The sequence below is a fragment of the Lygodium microphyllum genome, chromosome 6, assembly GCF_053477565.2.
Source record: "Lygodium microphyllum isolate KBCC chromosome 6, Lygodium_microphyllum_v1.1.10, whole genome shotgun sequence".
Classification (NCBI taxonomy): domain Eukaryota; kingdom Viridiplantae; phylum Streptophyta; class Polypodiopsida; order Schizaeales; family Lygodiaceae; genus Lygodium; species Lygodium microphyllum.
The window spans coordinates 144,783,211-144,805,209 of NC_141140.1; the positions used below are offsets into that span (position 1 = coordinate 144,783,211).

Consider the following 21,999-nt stretch of genomic DNA (forward strand, 5'->3'; position numbering starts at 1 on the left):
AATGTGTACATTTTGCTTCAATGTATCCAAAACATGAACATCCTGCTACCAATCAGCATGTCATCCACATACAAAACCAACATAATAAGGCTGCCATCTATTGCCTTGTTGGTATATAAGTAGTGATCCACTTGAATCCTTTTGAATCCTTGAGATTACATGAATGTATCAAACTTATGATGCCATACATGCGGTGCCTATTTCAACCCATACAAGCTTTTGTTGAGTTTACATACCATCTTTTCCTACCCCTTGGCCACAAAATCTTTTGGCTATTGCATATATATGTCCTCATGCAAATCACCATGTAAGAAAGCAGTCTTCCCATCCATCTAAATGAGTTTCATACCCTCACATGCAACCAAGACCAATATGGCTCACAAAGTAGTCATCTTGCCTATAGGAGAAATAGATCTCATCAAAATGAGTCCCATGTTCCTATTTGTACCCCTTTGCAGCAAGTCGTGCTTTGTACTTTGGCGAGGAACCGAAAGTGACCTTCATCTTGTAAACCCATCTGCATGGTAGGACTTTCTACCCCTTAGGTAAAATGCACCAAATCCCAAGTACCATTCTTCTTTAGAGACTCCATCTCTAACAACATAACTTTATGCCATTTCTTGTTGTTCTCTCTATCCATTACTTCCTTGAAGCATGACGGTTCACCACAATTTATCAACATGACATAATTAGCAACATAATTTGCACCAAGAAGAAACCAACTTGGATGTTTCGTATTTTTGGTTGATATACGGACCCAATGATCAATGTTTGTTGGCTATTTAGCATGTAAATCTACATTAACAACTTGATGCTCAAATGGTTCAACATCCTATCCTAATTGTTCCCACTATTCTAATGGTATATTTTCTTGTTGAAGCTGTGGTATATCGTGGGCAACTTCTTGCTGATTAATTTCCACATCATTCCATGCATTTATCAGGTCATTTACAGTAGGTATTTGCTATTGACAACATGTACTCTTTGCTATCCTACAGGTATCTCTTCCTGGAACACAACCCTTCTAACTTCCTTAGTCTTTTCGGGCTAGTTATGCATGTAATCTTCTCGAAAGATAACCTCATTGCTATGTACAATTTTCATTTTCTCCAAAATCTATACCCCATTTCACCCTCATCACCATATCTTAGGAAATGAATTTATAGGACTTTAGCTCCAATTTGCTACATTGTTCCTTGCGTATATGCACAAATGCCTCACATCCAAACACTCTCACGTGTGCATACAAAGGTGGCTTACCTGATCACACTTCTTGAGGGGCTCTCTCCCCCCAAAAGCATGTTCAGTGGTGATTGATTTATCAAGTCTATAAATATCTTAATAGCCTCTACCCAAAATCCATGGGTAAACGTAGCATGAGACAACATGGCACAAACCTTCTCCTGAATAGTCCTATTCATACACTCTGCAATACCAGTTTGGGAATGATTCTAAGGGGCCATGAGCTCCCTCTTTATCCCTTTGCTATCACAAAAGGCCTAAAAGGCTTTTGACACATATTCCCCACCATTGTTATAGCAAAGATACTCTAATGTCTTATTGGTCATATTTTCAATAAAGTAGCATGAAAATTTCAAACTTATCTAATGCCTCATCTTTGTGATAGATTGGATAAACCTATACTTTGTGTGTGGCATCATCAACAAATGTGATAAAATATTTATTTTTTCCTAGAGAAAACCCTAGCATCTCACATATATTTGAATGTGCCAACTCTAAGGATGAAGATTTTAACGAAATAGACTTTTTATGCAATGTTTAAGTATGCTTACCAAATATGAAATGATCATAATGATCAAAATCATCATACCTTAAACACGGTAAATAATCCAAACAAGAAAGTACTTTCATTCCAATTTGACTCATATGCCTCAACTTGCTATGCCACAAAGACACACTTGGCTACTCAGTTATAACGACAACATGGTCACACACACTAGATACATGTAATGGATACATAGTGTCACTCTTAGAGCCTTTATTAACAACAATCCTAGATCCCTTACATATCTTCCATTTGCCATCCCCAAAAGTGGTGATATAGCCTTCATCATCTAGCTGTATTGTGCTTATTAAGCTCTTCTTGGGTTAAGGTAAACATTGAACCATGTTGAAATGCCAATTGCACATTGCTAATCCCTGCAATGTCACATGCATAGTTGTTCCCCAAGTGGACAACACCATGTTTACCACTATTATAGTATGAAATCCACTCATAGTGTGGTGTCACATGGAATGACGCATCTGAATCAAGAATCCAAGTGTGCATGTCATCATCAGAATCTGCAATCAATGAATGTGCACTAAAAGAGGAAGCAAAGCATACATCATTGCCACTATCACTTTCATGGTTGATTACATTAACTTCCTCTATCTTCACACTGCTATTCTTTGCATGTTGGCTGTCCTTTTTCTTATCTTTACTATCATCAATGCTTTTGCCCTTGTTCTTCTTTTTCTTCCACTTAAAGCCATCCCGCTTGAAGTGCCCTTTCTTACCACAATAATGGCACTCTACATTATTTCCACGAGACTTGCTCTGTGCTTTGTTTTCAGGCTTACCCCTCTATTGGGATCTACCTCTTGTATGCATTGCATTGGAGAACTTGTTTGCTAAATTATTTTGCCTATTTAGCTCTTCCATGAGCAAAGAGCTCTTCACATCTAAATATAACAACATAGCGTTTGAGTTACTCATTACTGTCCTAAAAGTGTCCCAACTTTCAGACAAAGTGCATAGCAAAAATGTTGCCTTGAACTCCAAAGCCATCAGGTGGCTGAAAATAGAGTTTAGCTCATTCAAATGTACACACATAGTTGTACCTTCCTTTACAAGAAGGTCCATCAATCTTTTAACCAATAAACCTTGCTTGTTGCACTTTTCTGAGCATATAACTCCTCAAGTCTTTGCCACATATCATAATTAGATTTCAATTTCTCTATGTTAAATAGCAAGGTGTCTGATACAGATAGCTATATGGTAGAGTGTGCAAGCTCATTTAACTCATCCCACTCATCTTGACCCATGGTTGCTAGTTTTACCCCTTTTGTCTTTATGGGCTTCACTTGTTTCTTCTACACCAAGACATTATAGCACTGCTTTTGCCATATAGCAAAATTGTGTGTACCCTCAAGCTTCTTAATGTGCAAAAGATTGCTACTATCACAGCTACCAGCCATGATTTACAACCCAAAAATGACTCAAAAGTCAACAAATGTAAGCCTAATTGTCACACAAATGACCAAGGCACAAAACAAGTACCAACTAGCAATGAAAAACCAAGTAATTGTAGAAAATTCAGATATGCAAATCAAATTTCAAAGTCACAAAATGTGTGCTACTGCACATCGTAAGTAATTGTAGTTGTGCCATAGGCTAATATATCAATTGCATGAGAAATCCTAAATTTTAGTTGCAATTTCTACTCCAAGTGCATCACTATTGAGTAGATTCCACAATCCAATTTTACCAAAAATTCACAAATTTTGCAAAAGTCCCAAATTTGCCGGGGGTCCAATGTGCTCAATTTGCACAGAATTTGTACTGCAAGTGCATATCAAGACCAAATTTAACACAATGTTGAAAATTTTGTAAAAGCCTCAAATTACGTGGGGTCTAATGTGTCAAAATTTCAAGAAATTGTACTTGTCAGTGTGCAATTTTCACAAATACATCAAAGGCCCCAATTTCTGAGACCTAAATGTATGCAAATTTTAGAAATTTTACTTAGCCAAGTAAAATCTTCGAGCATATCACAGAAGTCTCAAATTCCGGGAGTAAATGCATGCACAATCTATGAGATTTGTCAATGTGCTTACACGTGCATGGTAGTTCGCAAAATTTGCCAATGGGCGAATCTTTAAAAAAATGTAATTTTTGTTTTAGAATAACATGGACTATCGATGTAGCTACTGCACGGGATTGGCATCTTGCTTGGGAATTGCCACTGAAATTGATGCTTGACTATTGGGCACTTGCGTTGACCAGAAAAGCTGCCACCTAACAACTAGATAGCTCTGTGTGACTTGTGCTGAACTTGCACCAGTGATTGCAACCAACAACCTGCAAACTGATTTCAACCTACAACCTGCCTATGACCTTCGCCTAGTTTGCGTGTCTTATGTGACTTGCAGACTGATCAAAATTGAAGGCAACTTCTTGTTCTCTATGCGTGGGTGAGTTGACATAGCTCGAGCGAACTCCGAGAAGTGTGCTCGCGGATGATTGATGCTTTGATACTAGTTTGAAGAGTCAGATGCATAGAGGAGATGCGATGGTTAGCAAGACAATGGCAGAGAGAGGACAAAACGTGAGCAACAGTAGAGAGTGTGAGATGCACGATGTGTGGGTACAAAAGAGTTGCACCTCTTTTAGGTTTTTGAGATTGATATATGTAAAATACAAGTGCTAAGGGTGCATTCCCACTCGTGCATGTATAAAAGGCAAGGCGGCCCTTTATTTTCAACATCACGTTGCTTGAGAGAGAGAGAGAGAGAGAGAGAGAGAGAGAGAGAGAGAGAGAGAAGAAGAAGAAGAAGAAGAAGAAGAAGAAGAAGAAGAAGAAGAAGAAGAAGAAGAAGAGTTGATGTGTGTGCTCTTGGACTGTTAGAGGACCTCTACAGGGCACAGTGCTCTGCACACTAGCTTACAACACCAATGACTTCAAGTGCTTTGCTTGCCCTAACCCAAGTATGCTTTGTCTAAACTCTTATCCCATTCATCCATGGCATCCCTTGCACGCATGCACAACCCACAGCGCAACAATTTGTTTCTTTGCACATGGCTTCTTGCCTGTGCCTTGCTCCTACCACTTTCTCCAACTCAAAAATATGGTACAATTTGAACCTCTTCTTGGGCTTCTTGTAATTAGAAGTTGAGGATGCCCTAACAGTATGCCCATAAAATTCAGATAGTAAGGAAATACTTGTATTTCCCTCTTGCAATAGAAGCCCATAAATTGATCCTACAAATTGCCCATATTGTGCGAATCAAATTGGTTTGAGGTTTATCCTCCATTTAGTATTCAGAAGTCTTATCTCATTCAAAAGGCATATGCTCTCACAAACACCAAAACACTAGACATGCGGAGAGAGAGAGAGAGAGAGAGAGAGAGAGAGAGAGAGAGAGAGAGGTGAAAAAAGCACATAAATGTAGGACAAGGAGGGTAGAACGTGGCGAAAGAAACAAGCCAGGACTATGTCAAGTCCATATTGTGACGTGCGAGTGGCGTGGCTCTAAATGCCTTAGCGACCCGTTCTTAGCAACACAGTTAGTATAGTTATATAAAGCCAGACTCGCATTCATTCGGACAGGAGCTCAGGTGTTGAAGTGGCACAAGCGCTAGTGTTTTGCGGTAGTAGGGAAGACCTCTGTCCGTCCGTCTGTGTCCCGTGCTGCGCAGCTCCAGAATTGATCTAAAGAAAAAGAAAAATGAACGCAAAAGAAGAAACTGAACCCGAAGCCACTCCCCGGGCTCATTATCACTGTCCAAGACGGCTCGATGCTTCCGAAGGAGACGAAGATGAGGAGGATAGCATGGCAGGCACCGTCCTCCATGTCTCTCTGCGTACGCCACAGTTCAAGAAAGCCAATTTTGCCGAGCTTCGGAGAACCTTCAGGTAGCTTATGGCCTTAATTTTTCGTGAATCGGATTGAAAGGACGTCAATTTCCGTGAATTGGATTAAAAGGGCACGGCTAGCATTCACACACACACACACACACACACACGGTCTCTCACAAACACATAAAGGATTAACCTCTTCTCTCACAAACAGGATTGACCAGCTATGGCCCCAATTTCTGTGATCAGATTAAAATGACATGGTTAGCATTCGCACACAACGCGCCCACACAAGCACACACACACCATCAACATCATCTTCTTACACGAGTAGATGATTAACCTAGAGAGAGAGAGAGAGAGAGAGAGAGAGAGAGAGAGAGAGAGCTAAACAGAATTCTTTGACTGAAAATTTACAATATGGCTCTTGCTAGTCTCATAATTTTTTGTGGAGTTTGCATCCTTCCCTTGCCCGAGAGAACATGGTTAGATTCCAGCACCCAAAGGGCCACATGGCTACAAATTCGCAGTCCATTGTTCACTTGTGCTCAAATTATTTCTGGATCTTCTTGGCTTGCTCTGATCCCCTCTGAGCAGATTTCCAAGGCCTGTTTGGCTTTTTATGCTTTAGTCAGGGACCATGATTCATTTGACGTGCAGGTTGCACGGGAGAGTGACATTAGGGAGGATGAGGTCATGGATGTCTTATTGCATTTACCCATGGATAAAAGCCCGGGTTGATATGGCCTCACTAATGAATTCTTTGAGATCTATGCCACTTGTTTGGTGTCAACAGGTTTTGGAAACAGGAGGTATGTCAGCATCATGAGAGGAGAGAGTTATTAAATTGATCCTGAAAGTGCCTTCTCTGTCAATGTTGAAACATTGGCGAATAAAATTTCTTAAAAGTGTTGGCCAACCGCCTGCATAAGCATTTGCTTGATATTGTGTATCCCAATCGGTATGGATTCATCAAGGGGTGAAAAGATTTTGCATAATGTGTTGAATGTGTAGCTGGGAATTGAATATGCCAAGCATTCCAATCAGGAGGTGGTATTGGTACAGCTGGATTTGGAAAAAGCTTTTGATTATTTGGACTAGTCCTTTCTTGTAGAGCTTATGCACATCATGGGTTTTGGGCCACATGTCTCAATTGATATATAGTATTAGTGCTGATGCTTCTTTGCGGGTCGTGTTGAATGATGGGGTCATCGACCCCTCTTTCCTTGCACGCTTAATTAGATAGGACTATCCATTGAGGCAGCTGGGTGACAAGCTGCATCAACCAAACACAGGCTGCAGACTGACGTGGCAGGCTGTACTTCAGCAGGAACAACAAAATGTAGGTGCTGCCTGCCATTTGGCAGCTGGCAGTAGGCTGCATAGTTCCCGTTCCCTCCCCCATTTCGGGGGGTTCCCATTCCCGTTTCCATTCCTGTATATATATGTGTGTGGTGTGTGATCACCATCCTTTGATCTTGGAAATGACACATTGACCTGTTCATGCCTATAAGGCTCTCCTGGCTCGCTTGCCTCTTCGTTTCAATCAATCTTTTCTCTTGCAAAATCAGTTTTTGAAATGTATTCAGCGAATAATTGACTCCTTTCGTTCCAGGGTCCTATCAGAAGGATTGGAAGCATGGCCGATTTTTAGGGATAATGCGCGTATGTTATCTAGACAGTTTGGTATTCAGCATGCTTCCATTTTACGCACTGAATTGCTGTATGCACAATCTTTTTTGGCCCGTTCGTTGTCTTTATGCCAATTGGGAGATACTATAGATGACTTGCTATCTGGCATTGAATGGTTGACAGGCGGAGTTCAATCTTTACAGAAACAGAATTTATCCCGCCGAGCCAGTTTTGTGTATAATATACTATATTATATATATCTTCTTCTCTCTGACTCTTAACATAACCAAGACAAAAGCTATGCAAGCTATGCAAGCTATGCACAGGGAATACATGATCTTCTTAAGGAAAGCCAAAACAAAACTTGATAAACGATACAATGACTTCAAGTTGCAATGGATTATTTCGCCACAAATTTTTTTTGTTGCTTGATTGCTGGAATTTTCCTCATGACAATAACAGAGGTAGAGGTAGATCTTAGTGTCAATAATCTGTAGGGTGGGAAAAATTATGTGTCTGAAGGATGAACAAGGTGTTATGGTGACAGAACCTGCATCCATCATTTAAATGTGTGTAGATTTTTACAAATCATTGTTGGGCCCTCATGAGATTCTGTCGGACGCTGTTCACTCTGCTGGTAGATACATTTGTGATCTGGTTAGTAATCAAGTTCAGCCACAATGGGTAGCCTTAATGGAGGCGGATATTTCAGAAGATGAAGTGGAAGAGGTATTGTCCCATTTGCCTAAAAGAAAAAGCCCTGGTTGGGATGGCCTTCCTAATGAGTTGTTTTCAACCAATGTTGAGCAACTTAAGGACCCGTTGACACGCCTATGTTAGCAAGTTTGGAATTCCGGTGTTATGTCTTCAGACTCGAAGATTGCAGTCATTTGGTTATTGCCCAAGGTTCCCTCTCCTACTTCTTTGAAACAATGGAGACCCATTTCTGTTATGGGCTCTTTATACAAAATCTTTTAAAAAATCATTGCCAACAGATTGCAAAAAGTATTTCCGCATTTGGTTCATTCTCGCCAATACGGTTTCATTAAGGGTCGGAATATAATGTATAATATTTTGAATGTTCAACTGGGGATTGACTTTGCAAAAGCTTTAGGCTAGCAGGTGGTCATGCTTCAGCTTGATGTTGAAAATGCATTTGATCATGTAAGTTGGTCTTTTTTGAGGCAGCTAATGTTCACCTTGAGTTTTGGGCCACATATGGTTTCTCTTGTGGATACTATTGGTCAGGGGGCATTGGCCCATATTGCACTTAATGGAGGCATTACTAATGAAATTACCTTATCCCCCTATGTCCGTCAAGGCTGCCCTCTCAGTCCTTTGTTGTTTGGATTAGTTACTCACCCGATGCTCTCTTTGTTGGATAAGTTGGCCAATCAAGGTGAGATCATTGGCTTGTCTCTTCCCAGTGGGGCCCAACTTGTGGGTTAATCTTTGGCAGATGATTCCTTTATGTTTCTTAAGGCTGATCACTCCAATGTTAATCGGGCAATGGTTGCGTGGAAACTTTTTGCTATGGCATCAAGACTATATATTAATGCTCAAAAATCCACTCTGATCTCTTGTACAGAAAATGATTTGCAAGCTTTGGGTTGGAATGGTATTGTGATTCCCAAGGGGAATATGACTAGACACTTGGGTTATCCTATTGGGGTGGAGGTGGCTCCTCGTGCCTTGTTGGATTGGATGGCATCTCGTATTCATGATCGGTTTGTGTACTGGAAGTCACAAGGCTGGTCTCTCTATGTGAGACTTAAAGTTGCATAATGCATTATGATCAGCATGATTTCGTTTTTCTTGCCTTTGCTTCCTTGGACTAACAAGTCTCTATTGGAATTGGTCCAACCTATCCGATTTATGTTATGGAAGAAGAAAGAAATCGCTTGGGTCAAGTGTGGACTTCATGGCAACACGTGTCTACTCCTAAAAGGATGGGGGGAGCAGCTCTATTGGATGTTAATTTTCATAATGCTGAACGCAATAACTTCACTCATCTAAAGGACCTCTTCATCAAGAGATTCTTGGAGGCACGATACTCTGAGCGTGTTGCTCCCCTGCTGTGTAACCCTTGTAGGTTTGAGTTGCTTGCTAAGGCCTTATAGAGTTCTTCATTATAGATCTCGTTAAATGAATACAATGGATACCACTCTCTCATTGTGTCACTCAACTCTATAGCTATCCTCTTGTAGAGACTCCTCACATGTCTAATGTAGTCTCATATGTTCTCTTTGTCTTTTCGACTGACATTCATCAACTTAACAATGGTTGCTTTAAGGTTAGCTCTTCTACAGGCTCTTTGTGTATAGACTCATTCCTAGACAGATATAGCAAAATGTTTTATAGAAAAGACTGACATTTCTTGTCACAACTCTATAGAAACAGAATTTGTATCCTTTTTCATTAATTTATCTATATAATGATTTATTAAATTTATTTCCTTTGCACTAATTAGATATAAAGAAAAGTGCATTGGAGCTGGCCACTGATGAGTGGTCACAGGTTATGGTGGACCCACATGGTGGGTTAGAGAAAAGATAGTTCACACTTCCACCTATATGACCCGATTGGGCGCCTGTGACTAGAACTCACGCATATCAGGGTTAGACTCGCACACAGAAAGGATTGATGCCTTGAAGTGTGGGCTAGATCCACCAGAACAGACAGTTACAATCAACGAGATGGCATGATCATGAAATGCTTGTATAATGTGCATGTGTGGGCTGAAAGCTTGAAATGCACATTTCTTTGCATAGGAAAGTCACATGAAGATTCGGATACCATTTTTGCGATGTACACGGAAAAAGCTTTCATATGATACCCATATTGGGGGGGTCCCTAAATTCTAGGAGATCCCTAAATTTTAGGAGGTCCCTAAATTTTAGGAGCCTCGAATTAGCCTAAAAATGCTAGTCCTAAAAAATAGGGATGTCATTCTAAAAATAGTAAGTTCTGTACTCTGACTGTGCTTACTAAATTTGGTTGTTTCTATTCTTGACAGTATTCAACCCAAAAAGGAAGGCCATAAAGAAGAGACAAGTGTCAAGACACTTGTCACACAAGTTTCCAAGTGTCCCACCACTTGTCACATCTCATGACATGTGGCTGGACACTTGTCTTGTGCTACTCCACTTTCCCCTTTTGTACTAGCTCTCCCCTCTCCTATAAATAAGAGCTCGTTTTTCTTCATTGAGCATCATTTTTCTTTACTGTAAACTCATGTACAGCACCCACAGATAGCCAGAAACTGCCCCCATCCATCCCCATCATCATCCCCCACTTCTCCATTATCAAATTCCTCCATATTCCCTCTTTTATCACTGCTGTTTTACAAGACAGCAAGCCTGTAAATTCATTACAGCACCTCCTTCTTGAGCTCTTTCTTCCATTTTAGCTACAAGAAGCAAGCTCTATCCCTGTACTGCTGATCAACGATGGAGAAAGGCTGAATTCCCCTTTTTCTTCTCTCATACTGTAAAGAAATCAGTTCTTATCATTGCATAATAGATAATGCATGTGTGTTTGTACATCTTTGCATGATCTTGTGAGAGTGAGAATTACTTCTTCTCACTCTCAGGTTGATTGTAACTGAGCTCTTCCCTAAGGGACTTGGGTTGAGCAGAAATACATTCCTTTGGGGGGGTTGCCCATCTTCAACCCTCAATCTTGTCTCCATTACTTTTACATTTTTATGGCTGTAATTTTGTGAGTAATTTTCATTTTCAGCTTTAAGTGTTCATTCTCTTTTCTATTAAATCTCGAAAACAAACAAATATCATAATTGTTAAGCATACTACGTTGTTCGGGGCGTTTACAGTGGTATCAGAGCTTTGGCTCGGTCCTCACCCCCAACACTGGTAGTGCTTACAACTATAAGTTTGTTTGTTTTCAGCCCTTGCATTGAGTGCGTGAGCATATTTTTTTTTCTTTAGTCTCAATGGATCAATCGAGTGCTATCCTTCAAGCCATTCAAAGTCTTAGAGAGGAGAATCAGCAAATTCGTGAGCAACTTCTCAAACTAGAAAAGGTTGAGAATCCCAAAGAATTCAAGGAAAGAAGCCCATCTACTTCAAGGAGACAAAGCCATACCAATGAAAGGAGCCGATCAAGAAGTCCAACTACTTCTAAGAGGCAGTCCCATTCTACTTCAAGACAAAGAAAGAGATCGCGTCGAAGCTCATCCTCTTCTTCAAAGTCATCCGGCGCCTATTCTAATGGATCCTCTTCTAGTAATGAAGAGTCACACCCTTCTCGTGGAAGACCTCATCATCGTCAAAGGCGTCGACATTCTTCACCCTCGTCTCCATCTTCATCCCCATCAAGCACTTCATCATCTTCAACCTCAATATCCGAGCATGGACGAAGGCATAAGAAGAAGAAGAAGACTAAGTCACTATCTCAACTTGAAAAGAAGATCAAGTTCAGTATGTATGATGGTTCCCGAAATCCTGATCTTCTTCTGAAGTTTATTCGTCAATTTCAAATTTTGTATGGTCGTGACAAGTATAAAGAAAAAGAAAAGATTAAGTTTGCAGCTTTACATTTAACCGACTTAGCCCATACTTGGTGGACGGGGTTGGAATATGATCATGCTGCCCCAAAATCATGGCGGTCCTTTGTTCACCTGATACAAAGCCAATTTCTTCCTGTTCATTTCAAAAGAGATGTAAAAATGGAATGGGATCGGCTTTGGCAAAGGAAAAATGAGTCACTTGGTGACTATACCAAGAGATTTTGGGAGCTACTTTTGAAGGTCCAACATTTCAAGAAGATCAGCAGTTCGGAAAAGCTTAGGAAGTTTCAAGGAGGTTTGCATTTTAAACTTCGTACTGCTCTTAATCATTATCATTGTTCTAGTCTCAGGGAACTCATTGACCATGCTGAGACATGGGAAATGGAGCACAATGGCAACAAATCATTCCAAAAGAATGATAAGAAGAGAGTAGCTGATGATGAGGAGTATTCAGCCCCAAATGAAGGACAAAAACAGTGGCAAAAGCAGCCATCAAATCAAAAGAAGATGAAGCCCTATGCACCTCCTAATGCTCCTCAATTTCGCTCCAATCTATACCCACAAGCAAAGCAATTTTCCGAAGAAGAAAAGCAACGCTTCATGAAAGAAGGGAAGTGCTTTAAATGTGGACAAACAGGCCACATAGCGAAGCAATGTCCAAACAAGGGACAAAGCAAGGTTTCTGACAACAAGCCTAAGTGGCCAGTGAAAATCAATGCTATCAGTGATGTAGTTGCAAACACAACTCACACTCCAGAGACGCGCAAATTATTAAAAGCTTGGGGACAGTTGCAAGGTAAGCAAGCACTATTCTTGATAGATCTTGGGGCGAATGAAAATATTATTTCCTTGCAATTAGCTAAAGAGCTTGGATTAAAGAATGAAGAGATGGACACTCCGGTAGAAGTTCGCCAAGCTTTAAATGTTGATGAAGGTGACACAATGAAGACTGTGATACCCTACATTGGCAAGCTCAAGTTTCAAATTCAAGGCTACAGTGACGAAGATACCTTCTGTATCGGAGACCTTGATGGTTGCGATGTGATTCTTGGCATGCCCTGGAATCATAGAATAGATTCAACCATCTTCTCTCAGAAAAAGAAGGTAGAACTTGTAAGAGTGCGCAACGGAAGAGGAAATACGAACACGGAGGGAGAGAGAGAGAGAAAGCAGAAAATAAGGAAGAGAAATCTGCACTGACTGAAACGAATGCTGAATACACTGAAATGGACTGATCAGTCCCTGCACGCAGCTCGAAGCATCAGTGAGGGCACCAGATCAGGCTGATGATGATGGCAGCACCACCACGGGGGAGGAGTGTCGGAATCTGCAAGAAGACAACTGACCAAGTGGGGAGGGGGGCTGCCAATAAATAGGCAACGGACAAACCCTAACCCTAACCCTAAAATGGGCGCAAACCCTAAAAGTGCCCTAAAATGGGCGCCCCACAACAGTGACCAAAAAGGTGGCCGGGCAGCCAGTGGCTGCCCACTAAAAGAGGTCAAAAAGAAATACACATCCTAAGATAGCCAGTCAAGAGTGACTAGCCTCCCCCATCATAACACATGACAGACATGTCAGAGCTCCTAATGTCCTCGTCTGACTCAGACTGAGGCTCACAGGCAGGAGATGACAAGGCATGACAAACATGACTGCTAACACCCCCTCTCAGATCCTGGATGTGGCTGAAGGCCGAAGAAGAAATGGATCCGGGGATGGCAAGAGGAATGCCAATGTCGATGAAGTCCGTCGAAGTAGACTGCCGCTGAAGGAGCTCCTCACGATCCTGGAAATCCCCCTCTAAAACACTAGGGGCCAGGGAATCCACAGCCGCATCACCGAGATCGTCCCCCTCTGAAAGGGATGGGGGGTACGAGGGAACCACCGGAGGAGAAGGTGGGGGATGGGAAGGAACCTGTGGAATAGAAGGTGCACAAGCGGGAACGGGTGTAGCAATAGAATGCCTCGGAGGACCCTGTATCAAAGAAGGGGAATGGAGCTTGTAAAGCCCGCTCTCTTGCCAACCTGTAGATAAGACAGCTCCTGTAAGAGAATCCTCAATAACAACGGCATGCTCGGTGAAGATCACTCGTGTGCCAAGCCTCGTAAGGCCATAAATTGAGAGGAGGGGAAGGCCCAAGTCCGGAACATGTAGGGCCTGTGAAAGGAAGCTCGTAGGTCGGTCTGTAAACAAAGGCAATGTGCCAACACCACTAATAGGCACCGATAAAATGTCACCAACAGTGACTGAACCCTCTGATGGACGGAGATCCTGTAACAAATCACCTCGGGGAGTCATATGACTCGAAGCACCATTGTCCACTAACCAAGGCTGCGCAGAAGACACTGCAGCCACGGAAGAAGGATCCTCCTCCAAAGCATGGATATGAAGGAACACTGACTCATGGGTAACAGCTGGTGTAGAGGTAGAAGAAGGCTCCGATGTAGATCCACCCTTCGCTCCCGGACGAAGGTGAGGGTACTTCTTCCAGCATTTCTCCTCGGGATGTGTCCCTTTCCCACAGTGTGGGCACTTCGGTCTCTCTGAATCTGAGTCAGAGCCTGAAGAACTGTCCTTCTGCTTAGCCTTTGACTTCTTCGTCTTCTTCTGTCCTCCCGAACCTGCAACAAAGGCTCTAGTGGAGTCGGATCCACTAGCACTGACCTCTCTGAGTCGCTCGTCATGCTCCAAGACAAGCGGGGATAGCTCCTCCCATAGAAGCTTCTCACGGGTCCTCGATGTAAGAAGGCTGGTGTAGAAGACATCAAACCGAGGCGATGGCAGCTGAGTCAAAAGAATCATAGCCATGTCTTCAGAAGATATCGTCCGACCGAGGGATGCAAGCTCATCCCTCATATCCTGTAATCTGTTGATGTGGTCCTTCATGGAAGGACTATCATCAATAGCGAGCATCCGCAACTTCTTTTCAAGAGATATCCGGTGGGCAAACGTCTTCTGTTGATAGAGAGACGCGAGCTTCTGCCACACGTCTGCTGCAGTCTTCAACCTGTGAACATGAACAAGGACAGAATCCTGCAAACTCAGAAAGAGGAAAGATCGGGCTCTAGAATTGAGCCGATCCCATAAGGCTGCACGATCCATGGATGTCCCATCTGCGGGATCCACCTGAGGCTGGGGAATAGGAACAGAAACAAGCTCCCAAAGATCGAAGGAGTCCAAGATACACTCCACCTTGCAGGACCATAGAGAAAAGTTGGAGCCATCCAACCGGTCCTCTTTGGGCAGCTGAGGAAGTACGGGTACCTGTACAGGGGGTACCAAAGGCTGCATCGTCGGCCCACTGGAAGGGGATCGCCGAGATACATGAATAGAAGGGGGACGGGAAAGAGGAATAGACTCCAGACGACGGTCCTCGTGATAGAAATCACGCCTTCGTTCAGATGAATGTCGAGACAAAAGCTCATCATCTGAGCCATCAAAGCCTGTAGACTGATGAGAAGACATCTTCCAATGTGCAAACACCAAAACACAACAAGGGAAGGTTGCCGGTGCCGAAACACAAACACCAGAAGCTCCTGAGCTGGGCGCCTTGCACAGAACGCAAGGATGATGTCAAACGCAAATGCTGACGATGCAATCACCACAGAAAAACAGCCGTCTGCCTGAAAACGCAGCCTGGGAAGAAGTCGCCAGCAGGAAAGGAGCCGCCGGACGATGGAACAACAGCCAGAACAGCAAGGCGCAGGTTGGAAGGGTGTCGCCCAGCTGGAGGAAGGCCGCCGAGGCTGAAAACGCAGGCAGGAAGAGGGTGGTGATGACGTGGCAGCCACTGGAGAAGGCACCAGCAGCAAACGCAAATTTGTTGACACCAAAACAGGCCGCCCTGATCAAGGAGATGGTGCAGAGGATGACGCCTCAGCTGTTGGAGACGTCTTGACCAGCAAACGCAGAGTTGTGGGTGTTCTCCCGCGTAAAACTCAGCTCCATGTACTCTCAGTTTGGCGATGATACCATGTGAGAGTGCGCAACGGAAGAGGAAATACGAACACGGAGGGAGAGAGAGAGAGAAAGCAGAAAATAAGGAAGAGAAATCTGCACTGACTGAAACGAATGCTGAATACACTGAAATGGACTGATCAGTCCCTGCACGCAGCCCGAAGCATCAGTGAGGGCACCAGATCAGGCTGATGATGATGGCAGCACCACCACGGGGGAGAAGGAGTGTCGGAATCTGCAAGAAGACAACTGACCAAGTGGGGAGGGGGGCTGCCAATAAATAGGCAACGGACAAACCCTAACCCTAACCCTAAAATGGGCGCAAACCCTAAAATGGGCGCAAACCCTAAAAGTGCCCTAAAATGGGCGCCCCACAACAGTGACCAAAAAGGTGGCCGGGCAGCCAGTGGCTGCCCACTAAAAGAGGCCAAAAAGAAATACACATCCTAAGATAGCCAGTCAAGAGTGACTAGCCTCCCCCATCATAACACATGACAGACATGTCAGAGCTCCTAATGTCCTCGTCTGACTCAGACTGAGGCTCACAGGCAGGAGATGACAAGGCATGACAAACATGACTGCTAACAGAACTCACCAACAAAGGCAAGAAGTAGGAGATCCAAGCTGGAGTTTCTGGAGACACCATACCTATGGTAAGCCATATGCAAGTCTCTAGAGCAATTAAGGATTGTGTTCAATGTTGTCTGCTTTATGTCACTGATGTAAAAGATAATATGAATGCTGAAAACCAAGAGCAACTTCAGCTCTTGGAAAAGTATAAAGATTGTTTTTTGGAAGATCTTCCTTATCAGCTTCCCCCAGAAAGGCCAGAAGACCATCATATTGATATTATCCCGGGCAGTTCTCCTCCTAATATAGCACCATACCGTGTGAGCCGTCCTCAACAAGAAGAAATCAGAAAGCAAGTCGAAGACCTACTCAACCGTGGGCTAATTAGGCCAAGTAGCTCACCATTTTGTTCACCGGTTCTTCTTGTTCAAAAGAAAGATGGCACATTCAGGATGTGCATTGATTATCGAGCCCCTATCACACCTTGTTTTCATTCTTACCCCTCATTTTTGTCCTACCTCTTTGGTACTCATCCTTCCCTTTTTATAAAGCGCCATAGATGGTATTTCATCAGATATGTTGTGTAACATGTGGTCATGTAGGTCATTTTGCCACTTTTGTAGACATTACTGAAGCATTATTAACTTGTGGTCATGTAGGTCATTTTGCCATTTTTGTAGACATTACTGAAGCATTATTTTGATCACATATCATTTCTCTCTTTGTGTCCCTCTCATGCATGCATGCAGGACTGGCAGCTCATAGCTTTGAAATTGTGATTGCTATGGGTTACATCTGGAAATATTGTTTTATGTCTAGAAATGTATAGAAAACCTGACATGATTTCCTGTTGTCATTTTTCACTGTTTTGGACTGAGGTTGTTCTATCATTTGAATCTGAAACCTGTTTGCATTTTGTCATTTCTGAAGGTCCATGCAGCTGTATTCACAATAAAGCCTCTTTTAATCTTTCAAGTCTTTTGAGAAATCAATCTTTTTTTCTGGTCTGATGTTTGAGCTTTATATTCTGTTCATTATCATCAACAACATTTAAGGCTTTGTTTATTTTGTGATTTCTTTGCATTCAATGATCCCATCCATATTTTGACCTTTAGAGCCCTATTTTGTCTCTGGTTCGTCCAACTGTGATCTGATTTCCTTAGTTTGGCTACATTTTTCAACGAAGCTCTTATACTGAAATGAAATTATGTGCATGCAGTGCAGTAGCCTGGTGTGGAAAATCTAATTTTATAGCATGTGCGACAGAGGTCTGTGCCAAAGATCCAAGGTAATTTGGCAACTTTCTTTCACACACACAAATCATCCGTCCCCAACCACCCACCACGACCCACCCAACAACACAACCCATCATAACCCACCCAACAACAACCCCCCAAACCACAAGGCGCCCCCCCCCCCCCAACCCCCCCAAAAAAAAAAAACAAAAAAAAAATAAAATTTGTTGCAGGTATTTGAACTCGTGTCGAGTTTTTTAATCTAAATTTATCCAGTCTTTCAAAAAGTTGCATTTCAAACTGATTACTGATAAATGTTACAGTTCAGAGTCACATCCAGCCTTTTGGATTCCAGTTCATATTGTCAATCCTGAACGGCCCACTGAACATGCTGTCTTCAATGTGATAGCCGGTATGTGACTTTAATGAAACTTGCATAGCTGAAAGTTGAGAATTACTAGCATGTTTCCATCTCAATAGGAGTAATCTCTGATGCCCTCTCTTACAAATCTAAACAACCGATTCATTTTTAAATTTGATTTTAAAGCTGTGGTATGCTTCCTTCATGTGGTGGGCAACTAGGCTTTAACTGAAGTACTAATTGAAAGAAAATTGAATGGAGCAATACTCAAATCACATTCAACTCACAAAGATGGAAGGAGAAACAAATATGTTCAATGACCTTACCGATGGACTAGTACAACTAACTATTGAATGGATGTGATATAGCCAAGTCTATAAATAGACAACGATGGATGCCACTCAAGATGCACCAAGTATGAAGAAATGTGTTACAGAAACGTGGAATTTTAAGATGCTTTAATCTTGCCGATAACATTTGATTAAGTTATTAATTAAATGTGCAAGCTTGTTTAGCACATGTGATGCACATGGCAGTTATTTCACGGTAATAGGCCAAGGACTCCAAAGATGTAGTAGGTATCAAAGGCAAAAGTTATGATAAGTTATGCTAGCTGGCCTTTGGGGGTTAGTTGGTGTGAGTTTTGACCCTAGGATAGTTATTTTGCCAATAAGTGCTGGTTGTGACACTAGGGACGAGCATTAATTAATTAATTGATGTCAATCTAAGGATCAAGAGAGGTTGGGGATCATTCCTGGTTGCAAATGGCCTATCCGATTTAATTATGGATGGGCATATTTAATTTTGAGCAGGGTTAGAAGGGCTGAAATTAATTTTTAGGATTATTTAATTCTGAAAATTGATTAAATGGCTGAATAATGCTGAAAAATGGGTTTAGAAGACTGCCACTTGGCAAAAATACCCATGCAAATTGAAAAAACGTTTTTGGGGGATCGGGTCTGAGCCATTCAGTTAGTTTACAGCTTGAGAGAGAGAGAGAGAGAGAGAGAGAGAGAGAGAGAGAGCTATTGGTCCATTTTTTGATTAGAGAAGAGTAACTTGCTGCAAGAGATAGCCATCTGGGGGCCTCAGCAGCAGGCAGGGGACAGTAGGGAGACAGCTTTTATGGTTGTTAACAATGTTTCTAATCATGAGAGAGCATTTTGGAGGTGGTTGATAGTAGGTGATTGCATTAAGTGCAGGTTGGAGCAGGTAGCAGACAATAGGCAGCAACAGATTTTAAGGTTTTCTCATGAAGAAAGGTAGATTTCTCTCTCTCGTCTTGGCTTTCTCTCACCTTTTTTAGTAATTTCTCAAAAGATCTTAGCATTTCTCAACCATTTGGAGCAAATCTCAGCCATATTTGGTGGATAGCAGGAGGCTGTAAACCCTAAATTTTTGCAAAAATTAGGGTCTGACAGTCACCTCGAGACTTGTATCAATAGGAGAAGGCATTGTACATTGAATTAAGCACTTGAAATATGTGTATTTATCATGGAATTCAGATGCTGGCCAATGTAAATTGAGGTAACAATTAGCTAGTTTGTGGTTCCAATTATGCTAGTCCCAGGTGAAAAGTCAAGGGGCAAAAATGGCCCGAATTGCTTGTTGATTGTTACTACAACAAGGGGCTTTTGGAACAACAAAGGAGATTGTGGACTCTCAACTTGGACATCTTATTCCATGAACAATCAAAGTTAAATAAATACTAAAAGGGACACCAGTTTTGGGGACAAGAGTGTATCCAATGTCCAAGATTATTAAGGTAAACTATGCATTTCAGTTTATGCTGAGTTATTAGTTGCTATAATTAAGTGCTTGATCATGATTTACCACCTTGTTTGAAAAGGAAGGCTGGTTCCAAAATGCCCTAAATGCAAAAACACAAATACAATCGTGCAACAAAGCACAGATTGACAACATAACACATTTAGGGTTTGGGCAACTTAGAGAGAATGAATACCGTAAATAATTTGGATTGAATGAATCTGAATAATATAGTGCTCATGGAGAAAACACACTATGCAGTGAATGAATATTGTACCACGAACTCTTGTGTCTTGAGAATTGAGGCAGAGGTACTGAGCTGAAGAGTGTGTTGTTGTACTTTGATAGATCTTGAAATGCAGCAAGGCAGCCTTCGAAGATGTTTGGGAGTAGTGTGGATTTTGGAACAATGTGAAATAGGTAGAGGAGAGAGAAAACTATAAATTCAGCCTCCAAGAGATGGGCGATAGGTAGGAGGGCACCATGAATAGCAAAATGCAGAAAAAGATGATGGTGACAGTTGAGGAGATTAAAATGCAGCCTGGTAGAGAGTCACCAGCAGTTGGGGCACTTGCTCATGTAGTAAATGCAGCTTGAAAGCTATTACCAGTTGCAAATGTAGCCTCTAGAGTCTATAGGCCTAGCGACAGCAATAGAAGGTGCCGGCTATGACGTGGAGGTTGGAAATAGATGCTAGATTGATGTAGACAATGTTGGGTAGCTTCGGTTGAGATGTCCTTCGCGAAGGGGGTATGGGCACTGAAGCTTTAGTACCTAGAACCTGCAAATATGAGATTAGACTGAGTGAGAGGGAAGACTATCTATTTATAGAAAGTTTTGGATCTCCCAAATTAGGGTTTACATGCGGGACCACTGAAACTCTCTCAAACAAAATAAGCCCAAGCTCTTTTTATCTTCTTTTTCCCAAGGCGTCCCATCCCAAAGCCGCCAAGGCATTGGACAAAGGATGCACGTCAACTATCCAGTGACCTACCAAGACCATAGAAGTGATGGCTAGAGCCAAGTGTTCACCCCAAAGAGGATAGAGTATTGAACAAAGGGTGCTCGTTTGCTGCCTAGTGGCCTACTAAGTCTCGCAAAGGTGGATGGAAACACAATGGATCTTTTTTTGGGGTTGGAGGGCTTTTATTTTGTTTTCCAAAAAATTTAGCATTTAGTGGGTGTTTTCAAAATTTTTTTAGTCAATTAAGTAATAGTGTCCTAAGGGAAGATGGGGATGGTCAGCAGTCCCAAGACCTTCACAAAACAAACTAACCTATTCCAACCACTAGTAGGAGTCGATGTCAAAAAGAAAATAGGCTAAGTGTGGGAAGCATCTATGGTGGATATATGGAGAGGCAAAAAAGAAGTGTAGAAAGCAAGCTAGACAAGCTAATCAAGTAAGGGAGATTGCCTCTAAGGCTGCTATGTGCAATGCTATGAATATGGTGGATCCAAAGTCAACCACTCCAAAGACTAGGGATGAATACACATAGATGCATGTTTACAAAAATAGAATGCCAATGCATTGGAGTTATGCAAGAGGCAATGTAGGTGTGATCATGCTCATGCAAAATATGATGCAAGAACGCCACTTGGACTCTCATAGGGAGATTGTTCACTTGTCCAAGCGCCCTTTTGCAATCATGGTCTTCTTGATGATGCAAATGAAGATTCAAAGTACAAGATACATAATTTTTGAAGCAAAAATTGTAAACAACACCTTGTCACTATTAAGCGAAGAAAGCCACCTCTCTCAAACTGGAATGGAAAGTTGGAGGGAAGCACCCTCTCCTTGTCAATTTGAAGTAGGGGAGAATATACTCAAGGCAATCTTGGATAGTAAATACTAAAGCACCGGCCGATTGACTGCCTTGGTCAATATGTCTATCAAATTGTTTGATAAATGCATAAACTCTAGGCGAATGGTGTCTAGCTTAACCTATTCTTTGGTGAAATGAAAATTTATGCAAACATGCCACATTCGAGGTGTGATGATTGGGTTTCTAGCTAGTGTAATTGCACTCTAGTTGTCACAGTAGATGACAGTTGGTGCAACACATGGGAATTGAAGCGCCACTTGTAAACTCCTTAGGTTAGATAGCCTTGGTGGTGCCATCTAAGAGTGCCCTATACTTTATCCTTGGCCATGGAAGTCGCCATTGTCTCCTGCTTATGGCTAGCCAAAGAAATGGGAGCCGTGCCTGATGTAAAGAGATAGCTGCCATGGAAATGCCATGGCAATATTGATATACAAACTAAAGAGTGCACTTTTACTGTGACACAAATATACACCCCTTAAATCGAACTGCCTCCATCCCCAAAAAGTAAGATAACAAACTAAGGTCTATTATCTTAAATGTAG

General features: G+C 42.1%; 1 protein-coding gene across 2 annotated transcripts in view; it reads left to right on the forward strand.

Moving 5' to 3' along the window:
* The first annotated feature begins 5,219 nt into the window (after positions 1-5,219).
* The window catches only part of SFR6 (sensitive to freezing 6), a 230,994-nt gene continuing 214,214 nt past the window's right edge, over positions 5,220-21,999 (forward strand). Inside the window, exons 1-3 of one of the 2 annotated variants that reach the window (XM_087680205.1) lie at positions 5,220-5,640; positions 17,491-17,559; positions 17,830-17,918. In XM_087680205.1, coding sequence (XP_087536331.1) covers positions 5,453-5,640; positions 17,491-17,559; positions 17,830-17,918 — 346 coding nt within the window. In that variant the 5' untranslated portion in view covers positions 5,220-5,452. The remainder of the gene's footprint in view (positions 5,641-17,490; positions 17,560-17,829; positions 17,919-21,999) is intronic. The other variant, XM_087680204.1, reaches the window with a different exon arrangement.